The 25,086-nt window shown below is 44.9% G+C and overlaps 1 protein-coding gene across 6 annotated transcripts in view; it reads right to left on the bottom strand.

Moving 5' to 3' along the window:
* Positions 1-25,086, bottom strand: part of SGCD (sarcoglycan delta) — a 626,611-nt gene that overhangs the window by 92,558 nt on the left and 508,967 nt on the right. For all 6 annotated transcript variants that reach the window (XM_075009828.1, XM_075009824.1, XM_075009826.1 and 3 more), the window contains 2 exons: positions 12,472-12,559; positions 11,439-11,558 (listed from right to left, as the gene is read on the bottom strand). In XM_075009828.1, the coding sequence (XP_074865929.1) occupies positions 11,439-11,558; positions 12,472-12,559 (208 nt within the window). The remainder of the gene's footprint in view (positions 1-11,438; positions 11,559-12,471; positions 12,560-25,086) is intronic.

Raw genomic sequence — 25,086 nt, 5'->3', positions numbered from 1 at the left:
TTTATGAGAACACAGGAAATTTGGCCACACCCATGATAAGTGACAAGAAGTCCTGTGGCACCTTATAGACTAACATATTCTGGAGCATAAGCTTTCATGGGCAAAGACCTGCTTCATTAGATGCATGAGTGGGGGGTTCCAGAGGAGGGTTTAAAGAGAAAGTCTCAGTCAAGGGTTTGACAATGTCTGTTCAGTCAGGGAGAATGTGGCCCATTATCAGTAGCTAATGCGGAATCTGAACATCAAAAGCAGAGAAACTGGTTTGTAATTGGCCAACCACCCCCAGTCTCTGTCACGGTTCGCTCCTTGGTTGATGGTGTCAAATTTGCAAATGAATTGCAGCTCTGCATTTTCTCTTTGGAGTTAGTTTATGATTTTTGTTGTTGTAGGACAGCTCCTTTTAAATCTGCTGTCTAGTGTCCAGGGAGGTGAACTGTTCTCCTACAGGTTCTTGTATGTTAATATTCCTGATGTCTGATTTGTGTCCATTTAGGATAAAGCTTTGTGAAATAAAGCCATAGCTCATAATATGGGGGATGATCCACTAGTCATGGCACCAGCTTAAAAATCAAGTTAAATTCTGCTCTCTGCGACAGACTGCCTGTGTAACCTTTGGCAAATCATTTCATTTCACTATGCCTTGATTGCCCATTTGTAAAATGGGGGTAATAGCCTGGCCCAAGTGCACAGGGGTGTGTGAGAAAAAAATGCATTAAAGATTGTGATATGCTCAATCACGGTAACAAGGGCCACCCAAATAGCTAAGGCAAAGAGAGGCAAGGACAGTGTATGGCTTTGGGGGGGAATGGTGGCTCCAGGAGATACAGTTCCTTTGTTATTCCAGAAGAGTAGTAAGATATTGCTGACCTATAGAAGCAGCAAATTACTACTCCCCATCCTGCACCAGCAAAGCTGTCCTGGTTGGTGGGTCAGAACCAAGGCTTTGTCCATTCCCTGAGCCTGCTTGCCCACATGGGGAGCAGCACGTCTAGCCTTTCACACTTGGACACAAGGTCCAGTAATGTAACGGGGACGTTTTCTCATGTCCTTTCCACCTCTGGGCGGGCCTGCACTCGCACCCACAATCCAGCACTCAGTACCTTGCGGTTCAGACACGCTAGCTTGCTGATGCGAAAAGGTGGCCAGTCCATTGCAGATGATCCACTGAAAGCATGGGCCAGATTTTCAGTTGAGCTCTGCCCCCCACTGAGTCAGCCACATGAAGTAGACAAAGTGCTCCAACAACCAGCCTCTCTCCTTGTTCTCAAGAGGAGACAGAGCTCTCTCGAATGCGGAGAGGTTTGGAAAATGTTTGGGATTTTTTTTAAAAAAAAAATCATAGTACTTTCTTAAGCGTAGACCTGTTACGTGTGAGAAATGGAGAAGTGGAGGGGTGAATCTGGTTCCCTGTGCTTTGAAGGGTTTAAAAAGCTCATACAAATAAAAGTAGCAGGTTTCCCTTTGTACTCTGCAAACACAAATTGTAAGTCTAAATCCATATCAAATGCAACATATGCCCTACTGAATAGTAACAGAGAGGTCGCCGTGTTAGTCTGTATTCTAGCAAAACAAGCAGTCACGTAGCACTTTAAAGACTAACAAAGTAATTTATTAACCCTTGATGAGCTTTTGTGGGACCGACCCACTTTGTCAGAACCACTATCTGAAGAAGTGGGTCTGTTCCACCAAAGCTCATCGTCTAATAAACTATTTCGTCCGTCTTTAAAGTGTTACATGACTGCTTTTTTGTTTTGATATGCCCTACTGGTACCTGTTATAAAGTTCTGTACTTCTCTTGGATTTCTAATGCCTTACGAATACTGAAGAGATCTTTAAGAATTCAAAGCAGAAAGCCAGTCTCGAAAGCAAACATCATTCTTGTCATTTTAAGGCTTTAACACTGTTGAACAAAACCAACTTGGAGAAAAGTACAAACAAAGACGCTAATTATAAATAATAAGATTACGTGTCCAATCACTGCTGTGCTGACCTCTGTGAGACAACTTTCATGCTGGCTTGCAGTCCTACGCTGTCTGTGGTAACAAGGACATGTACAGCAATAACAAGTCAAGGTTATTTACACAGTGTGAGTAAGTGTCAACAGAGAAACACCAAAAGCCTCAATGTCTCAAAGCCATTCGAGGACTTTGGCTGTCTACTAGTTGCACTCACTTCATGTAAGGGCTAGAGACATTTGAACCCAGGCTTCAAACCAGACACTTTAACACCCCCATCTATCACTGGACAAACTTGACCTAAGGCAGAAAATTAGGCATCCTCAGTGCCTAATACCCACCCCTCTCAACACACACACACTATGCCTAGGGCAAGTGAAACACATTCAAAATTAGCATCTCTCTCTTTTTGACATAAGAGATGAATGGCGGAATAGGACAATATCCCTTTCAATGGTCTGTCATCCCTCTACTGGTGCTTAGTGTCCTATATTTCTGAAATCCCTTTTCTCTGTCTTTCATGACTCCCACAAGACTTGTTTGGCCAAAGCCACCCTGTGAAAACCACAGCAAGGACAGGGAACAGATATCTCCAATGGCTTTCTGTTCCAGGCATCTTGTCTCCAATACAGAATGGAATGAAGTCACACTTCTACCAGCTCTGGGGGGGAATTACAAGGCGACGTCAATGATGAACTAGCTCATGCGGAAACCCCAACCAACTAAGATGTACCACACAGATTGACAAAAGGTCACGTGAACCAAGTGAGGAAGAAGTAAGGTGACCACATCACTCTGTCCCAAATATGGGACAAGGGAGATACAGGGGGAGGGGCAGCTCCTCCTGGCTGCACCAAGCCCTGAGGACGCATCAGATGCGGGTGCTCCTGACCCTGGAGCCCTGGGGAAGTGGCAGCTGTGGGTGCTCCTGGCCCTGTAGCCCCAGGGAAGCATCAGCCACGGGTGCTCCTGGCCCTGGGAGCTATCCACCCGGAGTCCCAGGAAAGCCGGAGCTGTGGATGCTCCCACCCCCAACTGCAGCTCCTGATGGCCTAAATATGGGACAATTAGTCCCTTTTACAAAAATAAGTTGGGATGCCTTTTTGGCGTCCCAAATACGGGACCGTCTCACCCAGTACAGGACAGATGGTCACCCTAGGAAGAGGGCTGCGCTAGCACCTCGCTGACGTTCCCCAATACACACCTCCATTCCAGTCCCACAATCCATGCAAGTCGACACAGCCCATTGCCATGTGAGCTGCAAGGAATGGGAGTGCCGCCAACACCACGGCTTGTGTTTGCACTGTACAATCTGGCCATACCCTGGGCTGTCTTTCCTTCGAGGCTCTCGCACAAAAACGTCAGGAAATGACCACACCCATGCGAGAAAGGAGAGCTGACCCCAGCAGGTCCCAGGGTATCCATTCCCTTGGCTGTCCCCTTTTCCTTACGAAGCATGACCAATGCACAGCAAGCCCTCACTGTACCTGCAAGTCCAGGTTTGCTTGTTTGTCACAGAAAAGCCTCAACAAGTCCCCATGCTCATGAATTCCAGGGATTCGGACAATTTTATAGAAACTGGTATGGCACAAACCTTGGTCATTCTGGTGCAGCAAAAATTGACCTTGTGGAGACGACAGATGGTTCGCCCATCTTCAGGCCTGGGACCAGTGCCCCTGGAAGCTGTTATCCCCACCATGGAGAAAGCCTATAGTTTGGAGTGATCTGCATGGATGACTTCCCCCATGATTCTTGGTGTCCTATGGCTGGCCACTGGTGACCCACATGTCCTTTGGCATGAATGGAAAGTCAGTTTCCACTCTGAATTCTGTGAGCAAATTTGCAAGTCCTGGTCACCTGCAGGCCAAGGGCCAACGTTGTGGCCCAGCCGAGACCACTGTCAGAGCTGATGCCTGCTGTTTCCACTGCCATGTACCATGGCCAATGTTCCATCAAAACTGAGAGCTTGGGCACGTGCCCAGGCAAGATTCAAATGTTGCCCAACTGATTAACAGAATTCTCACAGCACCCAGAGCCAGCACCATGAGTTTCAACTGGCGGTGCACATCCACACGTCTCGCTGAGTGTAACAACATTTGTTCTGAGCTTGGATGGAAAAATATAGTGGGAATGCTAATGATGGTTACGCAGATGGTTTTGAGAAGAACGAAGACATTCTACCAACACCCTTTGACTATGATAGCCCAACTGAGCTGTAACCTGAGGTCCAGATACTAGCCCTGTTGCAAACTGGATGACTAGTGCCTCAGCCCATACCTGATCAGGCAGCTGATCAGCCTTGTCAACATTCTACCCAGATCCTTCTCGGTATACCCCGTGTTCCTCTTATCTCTACTGAAGCCAGACATGGACATCCCCTTTGTGCACTGAATCCAACTGCCTTCTGACATCCCAGTTCAGGTTCAGGGTCATAATGAATATGCTGTCCATGAAATACTGGCCCCCCTCCACAGAATGAGACCTGGCTCCCTAGGGTATCTCGTTGACTGGGAAGGCTAGGGCCCCAAAGAGCATTCCAGGGCGCCGGGATCCCAGGTCCATGAAACCAACCTCATGGTGACTTTCCATGCAGCCCTGCCAGACAAAACCAGCCTGCTAGGGGCACTCCCAGACAAGAGGGTGAAGTAAGGATCACTGGGACTTGGATCTGGGCTGGCAGTGCTGCTTGCTAACCAACAGCTTCACATGACAGCCTCCCTTTGACCAACAAGCCTTGGAGGTTGCCTGGTGTGATAAATTCTGCCTCAGGTGATCGGACTGACAGTGGTCCCTTCCTGTCTGTACAAGAGATGTGGGTTCCTGCTTAGCTGCTATGACTGTCCTGCTTATGTCTTTGAACTCCAGGGTCTGACCTTGGCTCTGATTTGGACCCTGACTCCCAGTTGACCCCTGGAAGCCCAGTACTGAAACTGATACCTGGTATTTCCTTCCATCCACTCTTTGAGCCCATGTGCAGTTCTGTCCCTTGGCCTGACTCCAGCTCTGACCCGCAGCTTAACTCACGCATCAGCTCTGACCCCTGGCTTCGGTTCCTTCGCTCAAGCTCCTGCCATGGCTCCTGCCTGACTTCACCCAAGATCTTGACCCTCCAATCCAGACAGGAATAGGGGAAGTAACACACACATGGAGTAACATCTGGCACGGGAAGCAGCGGTGGCAGCCACTTTTGGAGACAGTTACATTACAGAAATGAGAGGGAAAGAAATCAAAGCCCAGTGCAAGTGCTGAAAATGTTGCAGCTCAAGGTTACTGGAATACTGTATGATGTACCCTCAATTCTCCTCTCACCATATCTTCCTTCTTTCATGTCTCTGCCGAAGCTTGATAAAACCCAGAGAGAGATTCTGTTGCAAACATAAATAAAAACGCACTCTCGCATTAGCAAGCTCCCCACACCTCATGCCCCAGTGACTAAAACGAGGCAGAAACGCAAAGCAATATATCTAAACCTGCTACTAGTTCCTCCAGAGCAATTCAAGTAAATAATAGACCAATATTTTTTAGCCATATCATCTGAAAAAGTGTATTCACAAACTGTGGAGCAATCCAGCGTTTTTAAATCCACTAATTATCACTTTGTTTGCCCATGAAAAATGGCCCACAAATATCCCGCTCAGAGACTTCCAGGAAAATATTGAGACTGATTATCTCCTCAGGAACTGATGGGGCAAATACCTCTGAAAAGAACAGTGTAAGACAGGACATGTATTAAGAGCCTAAGGTCTGGTCCACACTAGGGAATAAAATCAAATTTAAGGGACGTAGCTTGATTTTATAAGGTATCAGTCCACACTGCAGGGTGAATTAGGTCAATTTTAAGGGGCTCTAATGACAATTTTTGTAAACCTCCTTTTCACAAGCAGTAATGCCAAAACTGAATTTGCAATGTTGACCTTATGCGACTGCAGATGGCAGCATTATTGAAATCAATTTTATTAGCCTCTGAAAGTATCCCACAATGCTCCCAACATGTCCTTTCTGGTCATTGCCTCACTGCCACTGCTCTCCGGCTGCACAGGAAGTAGGTAACAGGAAGCGGGTACCCTCAGCCCAAGAATTTTGAATTGGTTTCCTTTCTTTTCCGGCCCGCATGGCAAGCAGAGCTCAGCACACCTCAGCAGGACTTTAGGAGGTGAGGCCAAGAAAGTTTTTTTTCTGCACTTTACATTTTACAGGGAGGTCCCCCAACCCACCATGCAGCTGGCGGGTTCACCCTCTCCCCATAGCCATGCGGCTGGCAGGCTGTAGAGACCCTGCTTCCTGACACTGGCACGTCCTGTTCTGTGCGGGATTTCGGTGCTTGAGAAGGCTTTTTCCCTGCCCGAGGTTTAGCAGAAGAGGTCGAGAAAGTCCTTTACATTTTACAGAGCGCCACACTCCTCAAACCCGCCATGCACCTGGCAGGCTCGCCCCCTCCCCCCACTATACATTTTAAAGCTGTCTCTGCTAGAACTGCAGATGGCCCCCCTCCACAGAATGCAGAATCAGACTGCCTTCTCACCATGTTCCCTAGTGTCCCCTCACCAGGGGCCCAAAATGCAAGGGATGGGAGAGAGCAAGCCTCATCCCCTATATACAAAAATGGCGCTATGAAAACCACAGTGTCATTTATGAGTTAACATGGGGTGGAGTGCAGTTGTAGGTCAAACACACATCAGTGGGAGCGATGACCAAAGTTAAATGCAGAAGATTCATGTGGCTGTCTGCTCATTCATAATGCAATTTTTCAAAGCATCCCTGATTTCCATTGCATCTGTCTGAGCTCTGCTGATTGCCCTGGTGTCCGGCTGCTCATAAACACTGCCCAGGACATCTGCCTCTGTCCCCTGCCCTCTTAAGCACTGGATACCCTGCCCTGTAATGAGAGTTGTCTTTTGTCCCTTTTAAAAAGCAACCCCAACTTCCTTCCCAAAATGTGTGGCTCAGGGGATGATTTCCTATGAAGTAATGGAGCTTGTGGCCTCTCACTTCCTTCCCATTCCCACAGAGGCATGTGAGCTAGTGCATTTTTACCAGACGTGGCAAGGGAATCTCTGCTACTCACAAGCAAAATAATTCTTGAGTGGGGTGAACAGGTGCCAAATGACCAGGACGCTCCACGATCTCCCAAGTAGCTTCTGACAAGCTCCACACACTTTGCTGGACACATCTGTGCAGTGAGGTGGGAAGCCAAAAATTCTCTCTCACTCAGTGCACCAGTAATTGTTTTCTTTCCCATTCGTGAGCATGGGGAGATGCAGGCTTTTCCTGTGCCTGAGGGAGCTGGCTTTAGTTGTTACAGTCTGCACTTTCCTCAACTTTGCTATCCTACTGTATTCCAAACAGTCCAGAAGCTCAACTCTATCAGTCAGAGGCCTGTTCATCCCACACAGATTGGCGCACAAATAGTGTGCTCTGTCTGATGGCATAAGTCATCACTTGGTTGGACTCTAGAGAGCATCCCAAGTAAAAGAGAGAGAACTGATAGGCAGGATCCAATGGGAAGTCAATATGAAGGGGAAAGGAGTTCAGGAGAACTGGCAGTATTTTAAAGAAGTCTTGCTGAAGACACTGGAACAAACCATCCTGATGCGCAGTAAGAAAAGCAAATATGGCAGGCAACCAGCTTGGCTTAACACGGAAATCCTTGGTGAGCTTAAACTCAAAAAAGAGGCATATAAGTTGAAACTTGGACAGATGACTATGAGGAGTATAACTGTGTGGCTGGAGAATGCCAGGGAGTAATCAGAAAAGTGAAAGCACAATTCGAACTGCAGCTAGCAAGAAATGTGAAGGGCAACAAGAAGGGTTTCTTGTTGTCTTGTAACAAAAAGAGGGTTATCAGGGAAGGTGTGGGGCCATTACTGGATGAGGGAAGTAACCTGGTGACAGATGATATGGGAAAGGCTGAAGTACTCAATGCTTTTTTTGCCTCAGTCTTCAGGGACAAGGTTAGCTCCAAGACTATGGCACTAGGCAATGCAGTATGGGAAGGAAGTGGGCAGCCATCAGCAGGGAAAGAACAGGGTAACAGCTATTTAGAAAAGCTAGACGCACACAGATCCATGGGTCCAGATTTAATGCATCCAAAGTACTGAGGGAATTAGCAGATGTCATTGCAGAGCCTTTGACCATTATCTTTGAAAATTTGTGGAGATTGGGAGAGGTCCCAGATGGCTGGAAAAAGGCAAATGTAGTGCCTATCTTTAAATAAGGAAAGAAAGCCAATCCAGGGAACTATACACCAGACAGCGTTACCTCAGTCCCCAGAAAAAATCCTGGAGGGGATCCTGAAGGAATCTATTTTGAACACTTGGAAGTGGGGAAAGTGATCAAAGTAGTCAACATGGATTCACCAAGGGTAAGTCATGCCTTACCAATCTGATTAGCTTCTATGATGAAGTAACTGACTCTGTCCACATGGGGAAGTCAATGGATGTCATATACCTTGACTTTAGCAAAGCTTTTGATACAGTCTCCCACAACATTCTTGCCCATAAGTTAAGGAAGTATGGATTGGATACATAGACTGTAAGATGGATAGAAAGATAGCTTGATGGTCTGGCCCAGTGGGTAGTGATCAATGGCTATATGTCAGGTTGGTAGTTAGTTTCAAGTGGGGTGCCCCAAGGATCGGTTCTAGGTTGGTATTGTTCAACATCTTTATTAATGACCTGGGGGAGGGGATAGATTGCACCCTGAGCAAATTTGCCAATGACAAGTTAGGGGGAAAGGTAGATACATTGAAGGGTAGGGTCCAACGTGACCGAGATATATTGGAGGATTGGGCCAAAAGATGTCTGATGAGATTCAGCAAGGGCAAGTGCAACGTACTGCACCTGAGATGGAAGAATCCCAAGCACTGTTACAAGCTGGGTGCTGAATGGCTAAATAGCAGTGCAGCAGAAAAAGACCTGTGGATTATGGTGCATGAGAGGTTGGATATAAGTCAGCATTGTGCCCTTGTAGCCAAGAAGGGTAATGGCAAATTAGGGAGCATTAGGAGGAGCATTTCCACCAGATACAGAGAAGTTATTATTCCACTCTGTTCGGCACCAGCGAGGCCTTATTTGAAGTACTGCATCCAGTTGTGGGCCACCCAGTATAGAAAGGATGTGGATGCACTGGAATGGGTCCAACAGAGGGCAACAAAAATGACTAGGGGTCTGGAGTACATGATTTATGAGCAGGGGCTGAGAGACTTGGGCTTATTCAGCCTGCAGAAAAGAAGAGTGAGGGACAATTTGGTAGCAGCCTTCCATTTCCTGAAGTGGGGCTCCAAAGAGGATGGAGAGAGGCTGTTCTCAGTAGTGACAGATGGCAGAATACGGAGCAATGGTCTGAAGTTACAGAGGGAGAGGTACAGGTTGGATATCAGGAAAAACTATTTCACCAGAGGGCAGTGAAGCACTGGAACGTGTTACTTAGAGAGGTGGTGGAATCTCCATCCCTAGAGGTTTTTAAGTCTTGGCTTGACAAATTCCTGGCTGGGATGATTTACTTAGGGTTGATCTTGCTTCAGGCAAGGGGCTGGATTAGATGGCTTCCTAAGGTCCTTTCCGGCCCTAGGATTCTATGAAAAGGGAAGGCCATTTGTGACAGTTTTCACTTAAGAGTCCCGCATGCTGGTTCAGGGGTAGGCTTCAGAAAAATGATCGTTTGTTTTCAACAGCGTGGGGGAGTGAGGGCAGTGCACTCTGCGATGATGACATCACACACCCAGAACCACTTGTGGTGTATTTTTTTCTCCCATAACACGAGCAAAAACCCCCAAAATGCAATGGGGGCTGGAGGAACTGTGGGATAGGTGCTCTCAATGCGCCACTGCCACAGTTGAACTCATGCAATTTAATAGGGATGCACAAAGTTGACTTTGTAAGCAGGTGTGGACAGTCAACATTGACTTTATAAAATCTAGTGTTAAAAAGTCAACTTTAATAAATTTATTATTCCCGAGTGTAGACAGAGCCTAATTTAGTGGTGTATAGTCTACTGCTCTGAAACTCTATATATTTCCTGGGATGATCAATTTTTAAATTTTCCAATAAAAAGCAGGCATATTATATATAAAATATATAAAATTTCCCATAGAGAAAGTGCTAGATTGGTGTCTTCTACCTATGTGCAGGTTGTTTTATTTTTTAAACATGCACTTAAATGCCCTTTTTTCTCAGTTATAAACACCCTCCACCCATCAATCTTTGGCAATTGTATTATAAACACCCTCCACCCATCAATCTTTGGCAATTGTGTTATAAACAAACAGCAAACACTGTCCTGGAAGGCAACAGAGTCAGACTTATAGACTCACAGGCCAGAAGGGACCATCTAGATCTTCTAGTTTGAACTCCTCCACATTGCAAGCCACAGCATTTTGCCCACCTACTCTTGTACGGGACCCCAACCTCTGGCTGAGTTACTGCAGATTACAAATCGTGAATTAAAAACTTCATGTGATCATTTACATGAGTTTAAACCCGCTAGTGACCAGGCCCCAGGCTGAAGGGGAAGGTGACAAACCTTCACACTTGTAAGGGGTTATGATGCATAACAATGAGAAAACAATAGTTTAAAAACATTAAAAACACCTCAACAATTTCTTTTCCACCTAACGGAAACAAACACAACGTCTGCTCGTACTTTCCACGTATTGTATCCAGCTTACACAAGATAATGCCAGTGTAAATTTGGACAAAAGGACCTGCTGCAGGCTACTCCAGGGAGCCAGCTGATCCAGGCTGCAGGGGCACAGAGACAGACCCCTGAATTATAGGGGAGGGGCTTTTCAGGATATGCACAGCCCTCAAAGTCAATGAAGCAGCTGCAAAGGGATGCACCAATTCTGTGGCTTCTGCCAGTAGGACTCCTGTGGAGTCAGGTGAGAGTTCAAGTGACCTTGGTCTATGCTGAATTACTTAAGAGCTCCAATGACGGATAAGAGTGGAGAGTCTGGCTGCTTGCCAAGGGGGTGAACCCTTTATTGGTTCTAGCGGATTAAGCTGTGCCAACAGAAAAGCTCTACTGAGCTTCAAGACAGACTCTCATATGGATAATGAAGAAAAAGGAGGTAATATAAAGATGAAGTCTCAGAGAATAGCAAGGAAATTAGTATTGAAACAAAAAAAGGATGTGGACAACAGTTCTTCCAAAAATCTCATTGCTTCAGAATGAATGTAGCAGTGGGGCCAACAGCCAATGTGGGCTCTGGGGCAAAGTGGGAGGGAGGCCCAACTCTGAGCCCCAGAAGGGGCAGAGCCAAGGGAAGACGGGCCTAGGGCAGTCAGCCCTTAGCACTGTCTAGACCATGGTAATGGGCCTCTATCCTTCACTCCATAGCTTGGGGCCCATAGCACCAGCTGCTGGAGGTCAGGCTCCCAAGGCCTGATACAAACCCCCAAAGATACCAGCTGGAGTATTGGTTAAGAAAACTTTCTGAGAAGCTTAGGTCGGTCTTAAAAAATTGGTTTGTCAAAGGACTGTTACCTAAAACTCGGAGTCTCTCTGCTCCCACGACCACTTCATTGTCATCTGCAGAAAACAGCAATTTTCCAGAGAGGGCCTTCACCTCAAATTTTTGGCTGTGCGCTTCCACTGCTTGGGGACCTAGAACAGGAGAAAAGATTTAGCCTGTATTTTCTGTTGCTGTTATGAAGAAAACCATATATTACGTTTCTGGATGTAGTAAACCGGAGTCTTGGGATTATCTCAGTAACTCTGCATGTAGGCTCTACAATTGAATACACCACTTAGTGAGAATTCTCCCCTTGAGCGTCACTTGTAACATGACGTTCTCCACTAATATTGCAAACTGCCCTTTAAAAATTACCATGAATTCTTCCTATGCCTCGATGAACATTTGTTGACATCACAGAACCAACCCGCAGCTTAGCAAAAACTGCAGACTGCTTTTTTTTTTTTTTTTTTTTTTACATGAAGCATTTCCCAGGCCACCTCTCTCAGCACAAATCACACAGGCTCTCCAATTCACACCTGGGCTGTGGATTTCTGAAACGTTTGTTTCCTCATCAGACGTGAAGTGCTAATGCTTGTGAGAAGGAGGGTTCTTCAGCAGCAGAAGCTTTGGGTTTAGAAAGCACTCACAGGCAATGTGTCTGTGCACAGCTGGTGCTCACCAATGGTGCTCTAGAGATCTTAGGCAAGTGAAAAAGTATCCCAGGACAATCTTGTGCCTGTTACAAATGAAATGTCAGACTGAATATTTTCTTCCTGCCCCTGATATCATATCACAAACCTTTTGTCTTTGGACTGACTTCCACATGAAAATCATTTTCTACTTCCTTATTAGAAACATGCAGCCAGCTTTCTCTCCAGTACAGCTCTAACCTTCTTATTTGTTTTGTTTTTACGAAGAGCAGCTAATTTTTTTTAAACTTGCACTTAAATAGATGCCTGCGTTACCGTCCTCCATGCTGTTTAATTATAGTAAATTATCCCACAGCACCAGGTCTTCCTTATGTCATCTTAATTCTCTCCTCTGGTGTTTTGTCTTCCTTACCTGTTACAAGACGAGTAAGGACTTTAGTCTTCTCATTGAGTATGTTCACTGTAACATTTCTGGCGGATTGGAAGTACAATGGATTGCCCTATAATAAGAGCACAAGACAAAACAAATGAGAACGGTGCTTTAAGAATAACAGTCTTGAGAAAGGCTGTAGGATGTGTGTGTTTGGTCCCAGTGCGTCTAGTTTCTCTTAATCTTTGAAAAACAGTCACAAAGTTTGAAAGGCAAATAAGGGGTGTGTGTGTGTGTGTGTGTGTGTGTGCGTGCGCACGCGCGTGCGGATTGCCCCTGTATCAGAACATACTCTTCTGCAGCGCAATGTGTGTTACGTATCTCCAACAGTATGCAGGTGGAGGGGAATTCTGATTTGACAGTGCTTCACAGTCATATTGCATTCATGTTACAGTAAATTGAGCACTCGGGCAACCATGCACAAGAGATCCAGGTGCTGCCCAGTGGATTAGCAAAGTGCCCATAACCATCCACAGTGGGCAGCGTGTTTCTTTTGGTGGTGCACGTTCACATATGACTTGGTGCACACAACTTGATTTATTCTGCCCATGGATAGAAAAACTGGTGGCTTGGGCCTAAGTGACTAATCCCACTTCCTGCTTTACCCTGCATAGTGCACAAAAGTCTTATCTTGCTTTAGGAACTGTCATTGCTACTACTGGTGTAATCAGCCCAACCTGCTACTTACAAACATACATGTGAGCTAAGTCTGATTTGAATTTCCCCAAATTCTAGCATGTTTGGATCTGAGGTTCAGATTTAGTTACCACAGCCTATTTGGTAATCAAACCCTACAATATCTGCATAAAACTCCAGATTAAAGAAGTAGGTGTTGTTTGGCATGTGGGATGTAGGTGTGGGAGTATATGGGGTGTGGGAGAGTTCATGGGAGGGGATGAAGGAGAGAGATTCTAGATGGGTTTTGTTCTCAATTCGCTTAGGAAGCACGCCATACATATTGACATACAGTGGTTAAACACAGCCTAGGTGCTGAGCGCTCTGAGCCAGACGGAACCCATGTAGCCAGACGAATGTCCCCCCATTACAGGCCGGTCTTGCTGCCCCTCTAAGGTGCCTCACAGCACACAGGGCACCAAATAGCAGCAAACAGCACAGTCTTTGCTAAGAGGCCCAGATGTGCTGGCTCATCGTGACCCTGAGGAACTGAAAACACAGATAAAAGGGCTAGCAGGCTAACCATTAACAAAAGGACCTCGAAAACTGCCTCCGGCTGGTACTGATAAGTGATGCACCCACACAGCCATCCCAGGACAGAAATCCCCACCCAAGTAAAAGAATGTCCTGTACTCCTAAATTACTTATCTATTTCTCTTACAAGTACAAATTAAGCAGAAACCGCCCTTGTAAGAACTGGCATCACAAAGACAGACCAGTACGATCTGGCACCATAGATAAGAAAGAGAATACGTGACCCAAGGGGTATAAAGATGGGCCCAGCAGCACACTGATTCTGAGTGCGTTTTCACCAACTACCTGCTGGTCGGGTCAGGTGATTGCCTCCCAAGGTCCGCAACTGGGGATGCCCAACCTCGTATTTGGTCTTTCCGTGGAATTGAGCGACCGATCCTGGCTTGGCTACGCTGGTATCGAGAGACGCAAGGAGGGTAAGAAGTACCCACATTAAGGTCTCCTTTCTCTAGTGCACACATTTGAGAATTAGAGCTCTATAAGTTGATGTTGTTTGTCTGTAACGTAACCTGTTAACACCTGTACTCTGCTAGCATATAATAAGTAGACAATAGCCTTTTGTAATCACACGCTTGAAATTGTAGCTTAATAAACCTGTAACTAGTTAAGCATTTGAAACCTGACTGTTGCTTCTCTTTGTTACTGTGACACAGCCGGCACAATCAAAAGAACCTTATAGCTATTTAGCTATGCTAGCCTGGCCATTGGTGAGAGTGCTGAGAGCCTAGCGTAGAGTCATGCTGCCTCCATGGGGCAGACTCCTAGGGCGCCCGTCAGTCAATCCTGGCTGCCCGCTGCGAAGGGACAGTTCGTCCTGCAGTTAAAGTCTCGGGTGTGGAAGGGCTCTTAGTACTACCATTGGGGCACCCGTCAGTCAATCTTGGCTGCCCGCTGCGAAGGAGCTTCTCACTCTAGCAGTTAAAGACTCGGGTGTTTAGGACCCTAGGGCATCCGTCAGCCTTGCCCAGGCTGCCCGCTGTGAAGGAGCTGCTCACTCTAGCAGGTAAAGACTCAGATGGTAACAAGGGCATAGTTGGTATCTCACCGCACATTACCCGGCCACCGGCTAACAACCCACTGATTTCAACTGAGTTTCACGGCTGGATTTCATCCTATTGTTTCTGCTCAGAGGCTTCTGACCATTCTTAAATAGTCCATTTTCAGTTCACTGACCAAACAAACAGATAAGAGCAGCTGTGGCAATGCAGGAACCTGAGGAATGGTCTTTCTAGGTATCCTACTTGCTGAAGTAAACCAAACTAAAAGCACACACAGGCACCACTAGCTCGAGCACTCCAGTAGCCATAGGCACCACATTACTGTGGTTCCAAAGGCCTCTGCAGGCAACCACCTCTAAACTCATGGTGGAAATGACCTCTCCAGATGAGCACTCTAACCTAGATTCATGGTGTTTCATCAGGGCAACTGGGCAGGGCTATTTCCAGAAGAATTTAAGAGGGAAATTCATCAACTGCCTAATCCACACTTACCGTAAAATTGGTACAAGAGCAATTACAATAGCAACACTTCTGTGGTTCCTTTTATCTAATGTACTTCCTTAAGTGCCCAAATGTTCTCCTATTGAAGACTGTTTCAAAGGCTTCCTTGACGACAGTAGGAACAGAGCAGGTATCCGTCTGATCAATATATATTTCCTTGTCTCCCAACCTTGCAGCCTGTAGCATACCTGAGATCAATAAAGCCCTCCGGCTCCCAAAGCATGCAACAATGTACACCCAGGCTGGAATTTTCAGCAGCTCTGCTCCCATGCAAGTCAGTGGGAGGCTGAGCACCGACTTTGACAAGATGTGAGTCAGACCATTCAGATGGCTCCTGGAAATCCTACTCACAGGCATCACTTAATCAGCCACTGCAACGCAGGCACGTCTGGGGTGCCCGCTGCACATTGGGCATACAGCACACTGCTGTGCAGTGAATCATACGGGTATTCATTTGAACGAGGACTCTGAAGCCAGCTACCCTGACGTTACCAAAGCCTCAGTGACACACATTAGCGGAGGTCTGGCCCCATGTCGGGAAGACAGGCCTTCTTTGGCCGTGATCGGATTAAAAATGATGGTTCTGGAATGTTTATATCAGATCCGATGTTTACACTACTCAGTTACCCCATTCAGCATAGTTAAATCTTCACACTCTTCACAAAGCCAGCACTGACCTGGGACTCTCCCAGCATGCAGTAACTGCTAACGAGCCACTGATTCACTTATTAACATACATGCCACCACAATGGGCAAGGGGCTTTACAAACATAGGATAAGAGACAGTCCTTGTTCCAAAGAAGACTCCATCAGAAAGATCAGCAGGACACAAAGGGTGGAGGAGACAGATGAAAGCTACAATTCTTACCAAACATTTTAAAAACAGCTCTTCCTGTTGGCTCTTGACCTTCCCGTTATTAGCTGGCTATTCCTCGCCAGAACCATGGTAGAAGTGGGTGAATTTCAGTAAGGTTTTGAAGAACAGCTTTGTGGACTAGTTCACTGGAGGAGTGGGAGCATCTGAAAGCACGGCATAAGTCCCTGTTGAATTGTTTTCTCAGAGTCAAGGACTTCTGGGTTGGCCAGTTATTTTGTAAAGGATTAAGCGCAGCAGGAAGAACTACCAATAACAAATCAAGTCTGGAGACTTGAGCTGATGCCAGTCTCCACGTTCTGACCTTGGGCAAGGCTTTTTAGTTCAGTGTGTCTCATTTTCCTCACCTGTCAGCCAAGGACAAATCATCCTCATCTCCTTTGAGATGTGCTTGCAGATCCTGAGATGAAACGTGCATAGTCTGTAAGTACCAAGTACGATATTTTATTTCTAAGACAGCAGGTCTGAAATGCGGACCTAATACAAAAGATCACATCCACATGTAAACCAGAAAACATTTGGAAGTTTAAACAACAGAGCATGTCCATCAAAATGCCCACAGAAAGGAAAAGATTAGAAGGGCGCTGCCTACTCCTTTTTATTACTTATTTCTCATTTTATCCTGCTTGGTGTGTTGTTCCACTCTTCAGGTCTGGGTCTACACGTGCCCCTTCCTTTCGAAAGGGGCATGTTAATGAGCGGGTTCAAAAGATGCTAATGAGGCGCCTCCTGTGGAGATGGGACCTTCCAAAAGGACACCCCCAGTTTTCAAAAGCCCTTCTTCCTGTCTAGTGATGGGAAGAAGGGCTTTCGAAAACTGGGGGGGGGTCCTTTCGGAATATCCCATTTCCACGGGCAGCGCGTGATTCAAAAAGCCGCACTTTCGAATCACCACGGCTGCCATTATGCTAATGACGTGCTGCGTATTCATTGCACCGTCTCATTAGCATATTTCAAACCTGCTCATTAATATGCCCCTTTCAAAAGGAAGGGGCATGTGTAGAGACAGGGCAGGGGTCTAGACAGAAATACTGATGATTTTCAAAGGGACAGAAACAAACCCAGATCCACTTTATTATTTCCTTGTTTACACATCAGCATTTTCAACAAGGACCTAATCCAAGAGCTCTTGAAATCAGGTTTGTTACTATTGCAAATTTGGATTTCGTACTGATGGAGGGCAGGAGGTTTTAAAAAGACAGCTGTTGGAATCACCATGAAATTATAGCCATGAAATAATTGTAACCATTATAACTGCATTTATAAACATGGCAGGTCATTTTTTTGACTTACCCTACTTGACTGTTGTTACTGGAGAGATGCAAATAGACTAAGCGGTTTGAAAAAGGTTAGCACGCCTGTCAGTCTCCGTTAAGATCGGAAAATAATCCAAACTACTTGACAGTCTTAGTTTCCAATCCATTAGGTATTTGCATAAAAAGAAGATACTGGAGAGAATACTACTAGATAAGCTAAGAGGTTATGCCCTCCCTCACAAGACCCAGAGTACATTAGAGAACATAAATGCTGCTTCTACTGCAGCTGTGTAGTTCACTGATTCATCTTTCTCTTCATGTGGCTTTCAGAAAACTAAATTTGCTTGATGGAAGAAGCATGCTTTTATTAGTCTATAGGGAGGGAATATTTCATGCACTTAACGTAATGCCCACTCACATTTCCATAACTCACTTTCCATTTAGAAATGAATAAAAGACTAGAAAAATATTCCCTGCTGCTGGAAAGTGGGCACACTTTGTATCCAGTGTCTTCTGCATACACACACTCACACACACTCTCTTGCACGAGGACCTTTACAAACGTTTTGTTCCCTTTTAAAAAGTCAGTTATAATCCCCTAGCTCTTTCACTAACCAAAGTGAAATCACCTTAGTGACACTCTTTTTCCTATTCTTAAAACAATTAATTAGGAGATGGGATGGGGAAAACGTGTATATTTTCATTACAGGTTGTACTTCTCTCATTCGATACCCTCAGGACCTGAGTGGTCCCAAACGAGGGGATTTGCCAGATGAGAGGTGGTCAGGCCAGCTGCCTGGAGACGGGGCGCTACTGCTGCAGGGCTCCCCTGCAGGGCTGTCAGGCTCTGCCCTGGTCAGCAGTCCCCACAGCTGTGGGGCTGCCACTAGCGCTCAGTGCCCTGCCATCTACCTGCTGTAGAGCTGCTGGAGTTCCCCCGCCCCCCATTAGGATTCCTGCAGCTGCGGGGCTACCAGCAGGGCTCCATGCCTCAGCCTGCTTCCAGCCATGGGGTGCCAGGGTTCGCCCACCCTGGGCAAAGTCCCCACGCCTGTGGGGCAGCCAGGGCTCCACCCACAAGCTGGCTCCCAGCTAGCAGGTGGCTCTGAGTTCACTGTAGCCTGGCTCCCTCACCCTGCCAGCGGGACTCCGGACAGGGCTCACAGCTGGGGCTTGGCTCAGTCTAGTGGGGCTTCCCAACCACTAGTGAGGCTTCTCGGCCTGGCTGCCTGCCCTGGGGCTGCCCCCGGGGCTCCCCATAGTGGGCTGCCAGTGGGTCTCCTGCCATCAGTAGGGCTCTCAGGTCCAGGAGCTCTCTCCTCTAGCAACATCCCTTGTCTTGCCAGACATGGAATGCTGATGGACGAGAGAGGGCTGGACGAGGGAGTTTCAACTTGGATTGTTTCCTGTTAACACGGCCCAACATTAATTCCTTAGATGCAGTAAAGCACCAAGAAATATAGGCTGATACTGTTATCATCACCTTAATACAAATAATTATCCACAGCATGGGCTTCAGAGCTTCAATTCACACTAGAACAATACTCTTATGCATGGTTTTGTAACTTCTTAAACTTAAACTGAGAGTACAGGGTCAAGGTAAACTAACAGTCTGACTAAAGTCATAACAATTCAAGAATGCGACATGTCCGAAGCTCTAAAATACAATGTGCAGCAGCACTGGAAATGCATCTACTATGTCACAGCCCAGTTCTGTTCTTGCCAGATGAGAATGGAGAGCAACTGTCTAGGAAGGAGTACTGCAGAAGGGGATTTAGGCGTCATAGCGGACCAAAAGCTAAATATGTGTCAACAATCAAAACAAAAAAGCAGTCCAGTGGCACTTTAAAGACTAACAAAATAATTTATTAGGTGATAAGTGTTCGTGTGATGTGATGCTCTTACAAAAAAAAGCAAATATGATTCTGGGATGCATTACGGGAAGTCATTCTTCTGCTGTTCAGTGCTCATTAGACCTCAATTGGAGTAGTATGTCCAGTTCTGGGCACCACATTTCAAGAAAGATATGGAGAAATTGGAGAAGGCCCAGAGAAGAGCAACAAGAATGATTAAAGGTCTAGAGAACATGAGCTAAGGAGGAGGACTGAAATAACTGGGCTTGTTTAGTTTAGAAAAGAGAAGACTTAGACGGGACATGATAACAGTTTTCAAGTACCTAAAAGAGGGTTACAAGGAGGTGGGAGAAAAATTGTTCTCCTTGGCCTCTGAAGACAGGACAAGAAGCAACGGGCTTAAACTGCAGCAAGAGAAGTTTAGGTTGGACATTAGGAAAAACTTCCTAACTGTCAGGGTGGTTAAACACTGGAATAAAATTCCTAGGAGGTTGTGGAATCTCCATCACTTGAGATATTTAAGAGTGGGTTAGACATCTATTGGGGATAGTCTAGACAGTGCCTGGTCCTGCTAGGAGGACAGGAGATGGGACTCGATGACCTCTCAAGGTCCTTTCCTGTCTAGAAATCTGTGCATCTATGAGATGAGATCCTGATAAGTAAATGGAGACGGACTCATGGCCTTGTACAGGCTCTCCATCTCTTTAATGTGTTTGGGGAAAAAAGTCTCTCTGTATATTCAAGATGATTCACCCGTTTTTTTTTCCAGAGTAGTCAAACTGAATATAAAATACACCTAGTGTTACCATTCATGTACCAGCCTGCAGCTTTCCACTTTAACTACCAGGATATTGTTTGAGAGATTAGGAAGTCTCCATCATTTCCACATTTGTTCTTCCTACACACAAATGTATATTGAAAGTTATCACCCAGGACTAAAACAACACAGTAGCTTTACGTTCAGCCCACAGGGCACCATTTTTTCTGTCTATCTGCCAAGACACGAGTAGGATAGCTTTTCTCTCATTCCACCTCCTCTTTGCTGATTTGTGTTACTGTGAAGATGTTGCCAAAACCTGCAAATCTTTTGTTTCTTAATTATCCTATAGCACTCACCACACTGAACAATCGCCTTTGGTTTACCTTTGTGTGCCCATTACATCAGCTGCACTGTTTTACAGTTTTCTTTCTTTTCAGTGATACTTTTGATCAGACTGCTGGAGAATGTAAGGAAGAGGCTTCCATGCACCTCTCCCGAAGCTGGACTCTACAGATTCCCTTTAGCATGTCTGCTCCTGACTTATTTCAAGCATTCTCCTTGTAAAATGTTCCAGGTCAGGACGCTATCCTCTTCTGTAACACACATAAGGACTTTGTCTCTGACTCCTGCTTTGCATTAGTAACAGTGTTCATGGACACGTACTAGCAGATGTCACATATACTCAATTTATTAAAATGTGGGGACATATGCTACAGGATATAGTATTTGAAAGGTGCAGCAAATCCGTCAATACAATCCAATTTGTTTCCCAACTAATCTTTGAGCTGTGCAGTAGAATATAGGAGATTTTGCAAAGGGTATTGACTAATTGTTCAGAAGGCTCAATACGTGGCAAAATGAATTGAAACGCTTTGCCAGCTGCCTTTTGTTGGCTCACTTCAGAACAGATGCTGAACGCTCCTAGATCAAAGATCAGGCCACCATACCAGGATACACAGCCCAACCAATCCAAACCTGCACTGTCTTTAAGGGGATTAGATATTTTATAGAGATCTCCTTGGATTAGATTTGGGGGATTATAAAAATAAGCAGGAAATCTTTTTATATTTTAAGAGGTAGTTTCAAAGTTATACCTCAACATCAATATGTTTGCAGTCAAGAAGGTCACAAAGGAGCCATTTCAACAGGATCCAGGAGAGCCCATAACAACATGAGGTGATGGAATAAATCAACGTGAAGACTGGAGATAGCTGTGTTACCTCCAGTCTTGCGTGAGGCCTGATCTGCACTGGGCACTAGGGAAGTAAGCCGACTGCAGATATGCAATTCTAGCTATGGCAGTTACATAGCACGAATCGACTTATTTGCAATCAACTTACCCAGCCGTGTATGCAGACTGAGGTCGATGGGAGTAACTCTCTCATTGACCTCCCTTTCTCCTCACGATATCAAGTTGTACAGCAGTTGATTGATGACCGCAGATAGTTCGATTTCGCACAGCTCTAGCAGGTGCACGAAACCGAACTCCAGAAATTGATCCTGATCAGGTGAAGCTTCCCAGTAATGCAGAAATACCCTAAGTCAGAAAAATCCCTCACAAAGGCCTGAACCCTATGGCAGTCTGTGAACAGGCCAAATGTGGCACTGCTCGGGTCACTGCTGTACCTCTCATTGAAGTAGAGGAAGGAAATGCTCTGCTATGTAAAACCATGTAAAACTTACGGATGGGAAAGCTCATTTTTAAAGCCCTCCAATGAGTACAGGATGACACCAAGCACACATTAGCAGAAGGGTGCACATTGCTTCTTTCTGGATTCTCCCCAGCCATTCCGACCTGCAGTGGAAAGCTGACTGTGGGATTCAATTGCGGTGAACTTCTCACCTCAACCCTGCTGTGACTCCAAACAACAAGGGTGAGAGTTTGCTCATGATACCCTTGGTGAACAAATTAATCATGCAGCTAAATCTGCAAATATTGCACTGAAAATACATTCCTTAATGCTACTTGAACAAATTTTTTGGTGCTTAATCACTGAGACTCTTGTGTTCTTGACTTTGTCCTTCAGAAGAGTCAAACATGATGCTCATGTAACGAAACACATTTTTTAAGCAAAATATCCAGCTTGACAATATAAGACTGAACGTGATTTGGGAACTGAACGAATATAGCAGACAGATTAAAACAAGTGGTATACAATGTCCAATACATGCCATATTTAAGTCTCAAGATGGTTGCTTTTAGGAAGAAAACAAGAGGTTTTTGGGATAGAGATAGTAAAGTATTCCCTATCCTTTTCTCATCATAAGCAAATCTTTTTCAGAAGTTAAATACATCCATGCCATGTAGCTGGGATCACTGTGGAGCTGATATACATAGTAATCTGCCAGTGCCACTGTTATGTTTAAGAACCTATGGGCCTTTCCTGTTTGTAGTGTTTAGAGTGAACTGACTCAATACAGATTCACAAAATACTAGAACTGGAAGGGACCTTGAAAGGTCATCAAGCTCCATCCCCAGCATTAATGGCAGGGCCAGGTACCACCAAAGTAATCCCTGCTCTTAAATATCTCCTATGATAGAGATTCCACAACCTCCCTAGGCAATTTAATAGGTAGGAAGTTTTTCCTGATGTCCAACCTAAGCCTTTCTTACTGCAATTTAGGCTCATTGCTTCTTGTCCCCTCATCAGAGGTCAGCACGATTCCTTCATCCTTCTCTTTTCTTTTTGAACATCAGGTTTTTTTTAACACCTTTTTTTTTTTTTTAAACACAATTCTCTCCTCCCCAGACAAGAAAACTATGTACTACAGTTACTTTATTTTTATATGAAAGTGGCTACATCTACACTATGGGGAAACTTCCAAAGGGCCATGCTAATGACCAAATTGGAGAATACTAATGAGGCACTGGAATGAATATTCAGAGCCTCCTTAGCATGCTGCCAGCTGTGGCACTTCAAAAGTGCCGTGTTTCACTCGCGCACAGCTCATCTACATGGGGGTCCTTTTCAAAAGGACCCTGCAAACACCAAAATCCTCTTATTCCTATCAGCTGATATTCATTTCAGTGCCCCATTAGTATTCTTGGATTTGGCCATTAGCATGCCCCTTTTGAAATGTTGGCCAAGTGTAGATACAGCCAGTATGTTTTAAAGTATAGTGAGGGTCAGAAAAATATTATACAAAATATCCTATTAGACAATAGGACCAATTTATTTTTATATAGCTACTTATTTTATTTTATTTTATTAAAAACAAATTATATACTGCCTGATATTCCTATATCTCACTACTCTTTTAAGCAGTTTTCTGGTTTACAGCCATACTTCATCTCTCCATCCAAGATACCTTCTGGCTAGTGAAAGGCTTTATGAAAAAAACAAATACATTTAAATAACAAATAAATTATGTTAGCCTGTACTCATTCATAGTATTCATACCTTGCTGACATGTTTAAGGAATCCTAGTAGATTAGAGAAGCACAATTTTTCCTTGCATAAACCATACTGGCATGTCCTTATCAGTTTTGGGGGCTTTCTGTATGTTTGAGCTGCAACTAGCACCATAGTATTTCAATCATGATTGGAACCATTGGACACTACTAGTCACCATCATCCTATCATGTCAACCCGTCGTTTCAAATGCGGAGGCAGATTCAGCCTTTAGTTACATATATGAAATCACAAAGAGATTATACCAGGAGCACTTGTCTTGTATAGTCTTTATTATTATAGACCTAGGAAGAATGTATCTTGACTGTCACGTACAAAGCAGAGAGAATATGCGAGCATTATTTTACTTATAAACAGCAAATTTGATCTGAAAGTCATTGAAAAGCCCATAAACATGCAGCTACCAGACTTCAAGATTACAGTCACTTTTCAAAGCAGAATGGTACCTTATTTTGCACAGGTGTGACTTCCTGTCCTTTACTGGTTACTTTTCAGGTTAAAATATAGAGAAACATGTATAATATAAATATAATAGGATACCTGGAACGGCGCTCCGGGATTACTATTTGTCATGGAACATAGCCATCATGTCAGGAGTGGCAAACAACTTGAGTTTACATAAATTTGCATAATTTTTGTAATTCTTCTAGAGCACAGAAGAGTTAATCCAGAATATATTTAATTGAGTTCTGAGGTTTAGGACAACTCTTCCTCAACTCTTTGTCTAAGAGTATTTGCTGCTGCTGGATATCTGAATTATATTTCAACATTTTGGGGGAGAAACCATCCAGGCCTTCTACATGGTGCTAACAGAAGAGGGGGACTAGGTCATTACTAGGTGTATACATTGTTTGCATTATTGAGAAGATGATGATGAATTGTACCAAAATCCCTATCACTGTGGTAACCAGACACACTCTCTATCTGAGTTAAAAGAGAGCCCAGTATCTTCTGCACCAGGGGGACGAGGCAGTCTGCATATTTTACCCCACAGTGACCAAACTGACTGCCTTGAAATGACTGGACATGACGAATACTGAATATTTGTGCGGCTTTATTACAATGATTTAAGTGTTAATAAAAAGAACGGGACGATTTTTTCTCTGGAAGAATATTACAACTATCTAATACTTCAGCTGCCTTTAACTCACTTCTCTGTTACTGTCTCACTCCTACACTGTATTGTGATCAGATGCTGACAGATAACGCAGAAACAAGAAGACTGGGATTTCAATAGAGTTAGGTAACTAACTTAGGTGCCTTTGGGGAAAAGAAATCTCAATTTAAATGTCTTTTTAGGAATGCACTGCAGATTTTAAGGTGGAGCTTTTAAGAGAAGCTTCAGCTAACTTTTGCATAGAACAAAAAAGCTCACAGATTGGCAACTATGTTTTCCGAAGCCTGCAGGAAAATACAGAAGGCATCTGTGAAACGGTACAAAGGAACTAATCACACACACAGTAAAAAGAGTTCCTTGAAACACACACATATTCTCCTGCAATGGACCTGCAGCCAGGAAGAACAAGCCTAGCCAGAGACAACAGGTTTAGCCAGATACTTTGTAAATTGGAGGGGCAGGGGTGGAATGGCGGATGTGTATTTTATATGAACTGCAGACAGTAGTATCAAATCATACTAACGAGGAAATTTAACTTCCATTACTCACAGCAAGATCTACAGAGAGGGAAGGGGTGGGGTGTCATTGACATCCTGTCTTGAGCTGAGTGGATCTG

Source organism: Carettochelys insculpta, chromosome 15, assembly GCF_033958435.1.
Source record: "Carettochelys insculpta isolate YL-2023 chromosome 15, ASM3395843v1, whole genome shotgun sequence".
In the NCBI taxonomy this organism is placed as follows: Eukaryota; Metazoa; Chordata; order Testudines; family Carettochelyidae; genus Carettochelys; species Carettochelys insculpta.
The sequence above is the reverse complement of the archived record's forward strand: the minus strand, read 5'-3'. Positions and strand labels throughout refer to the sequence as shown.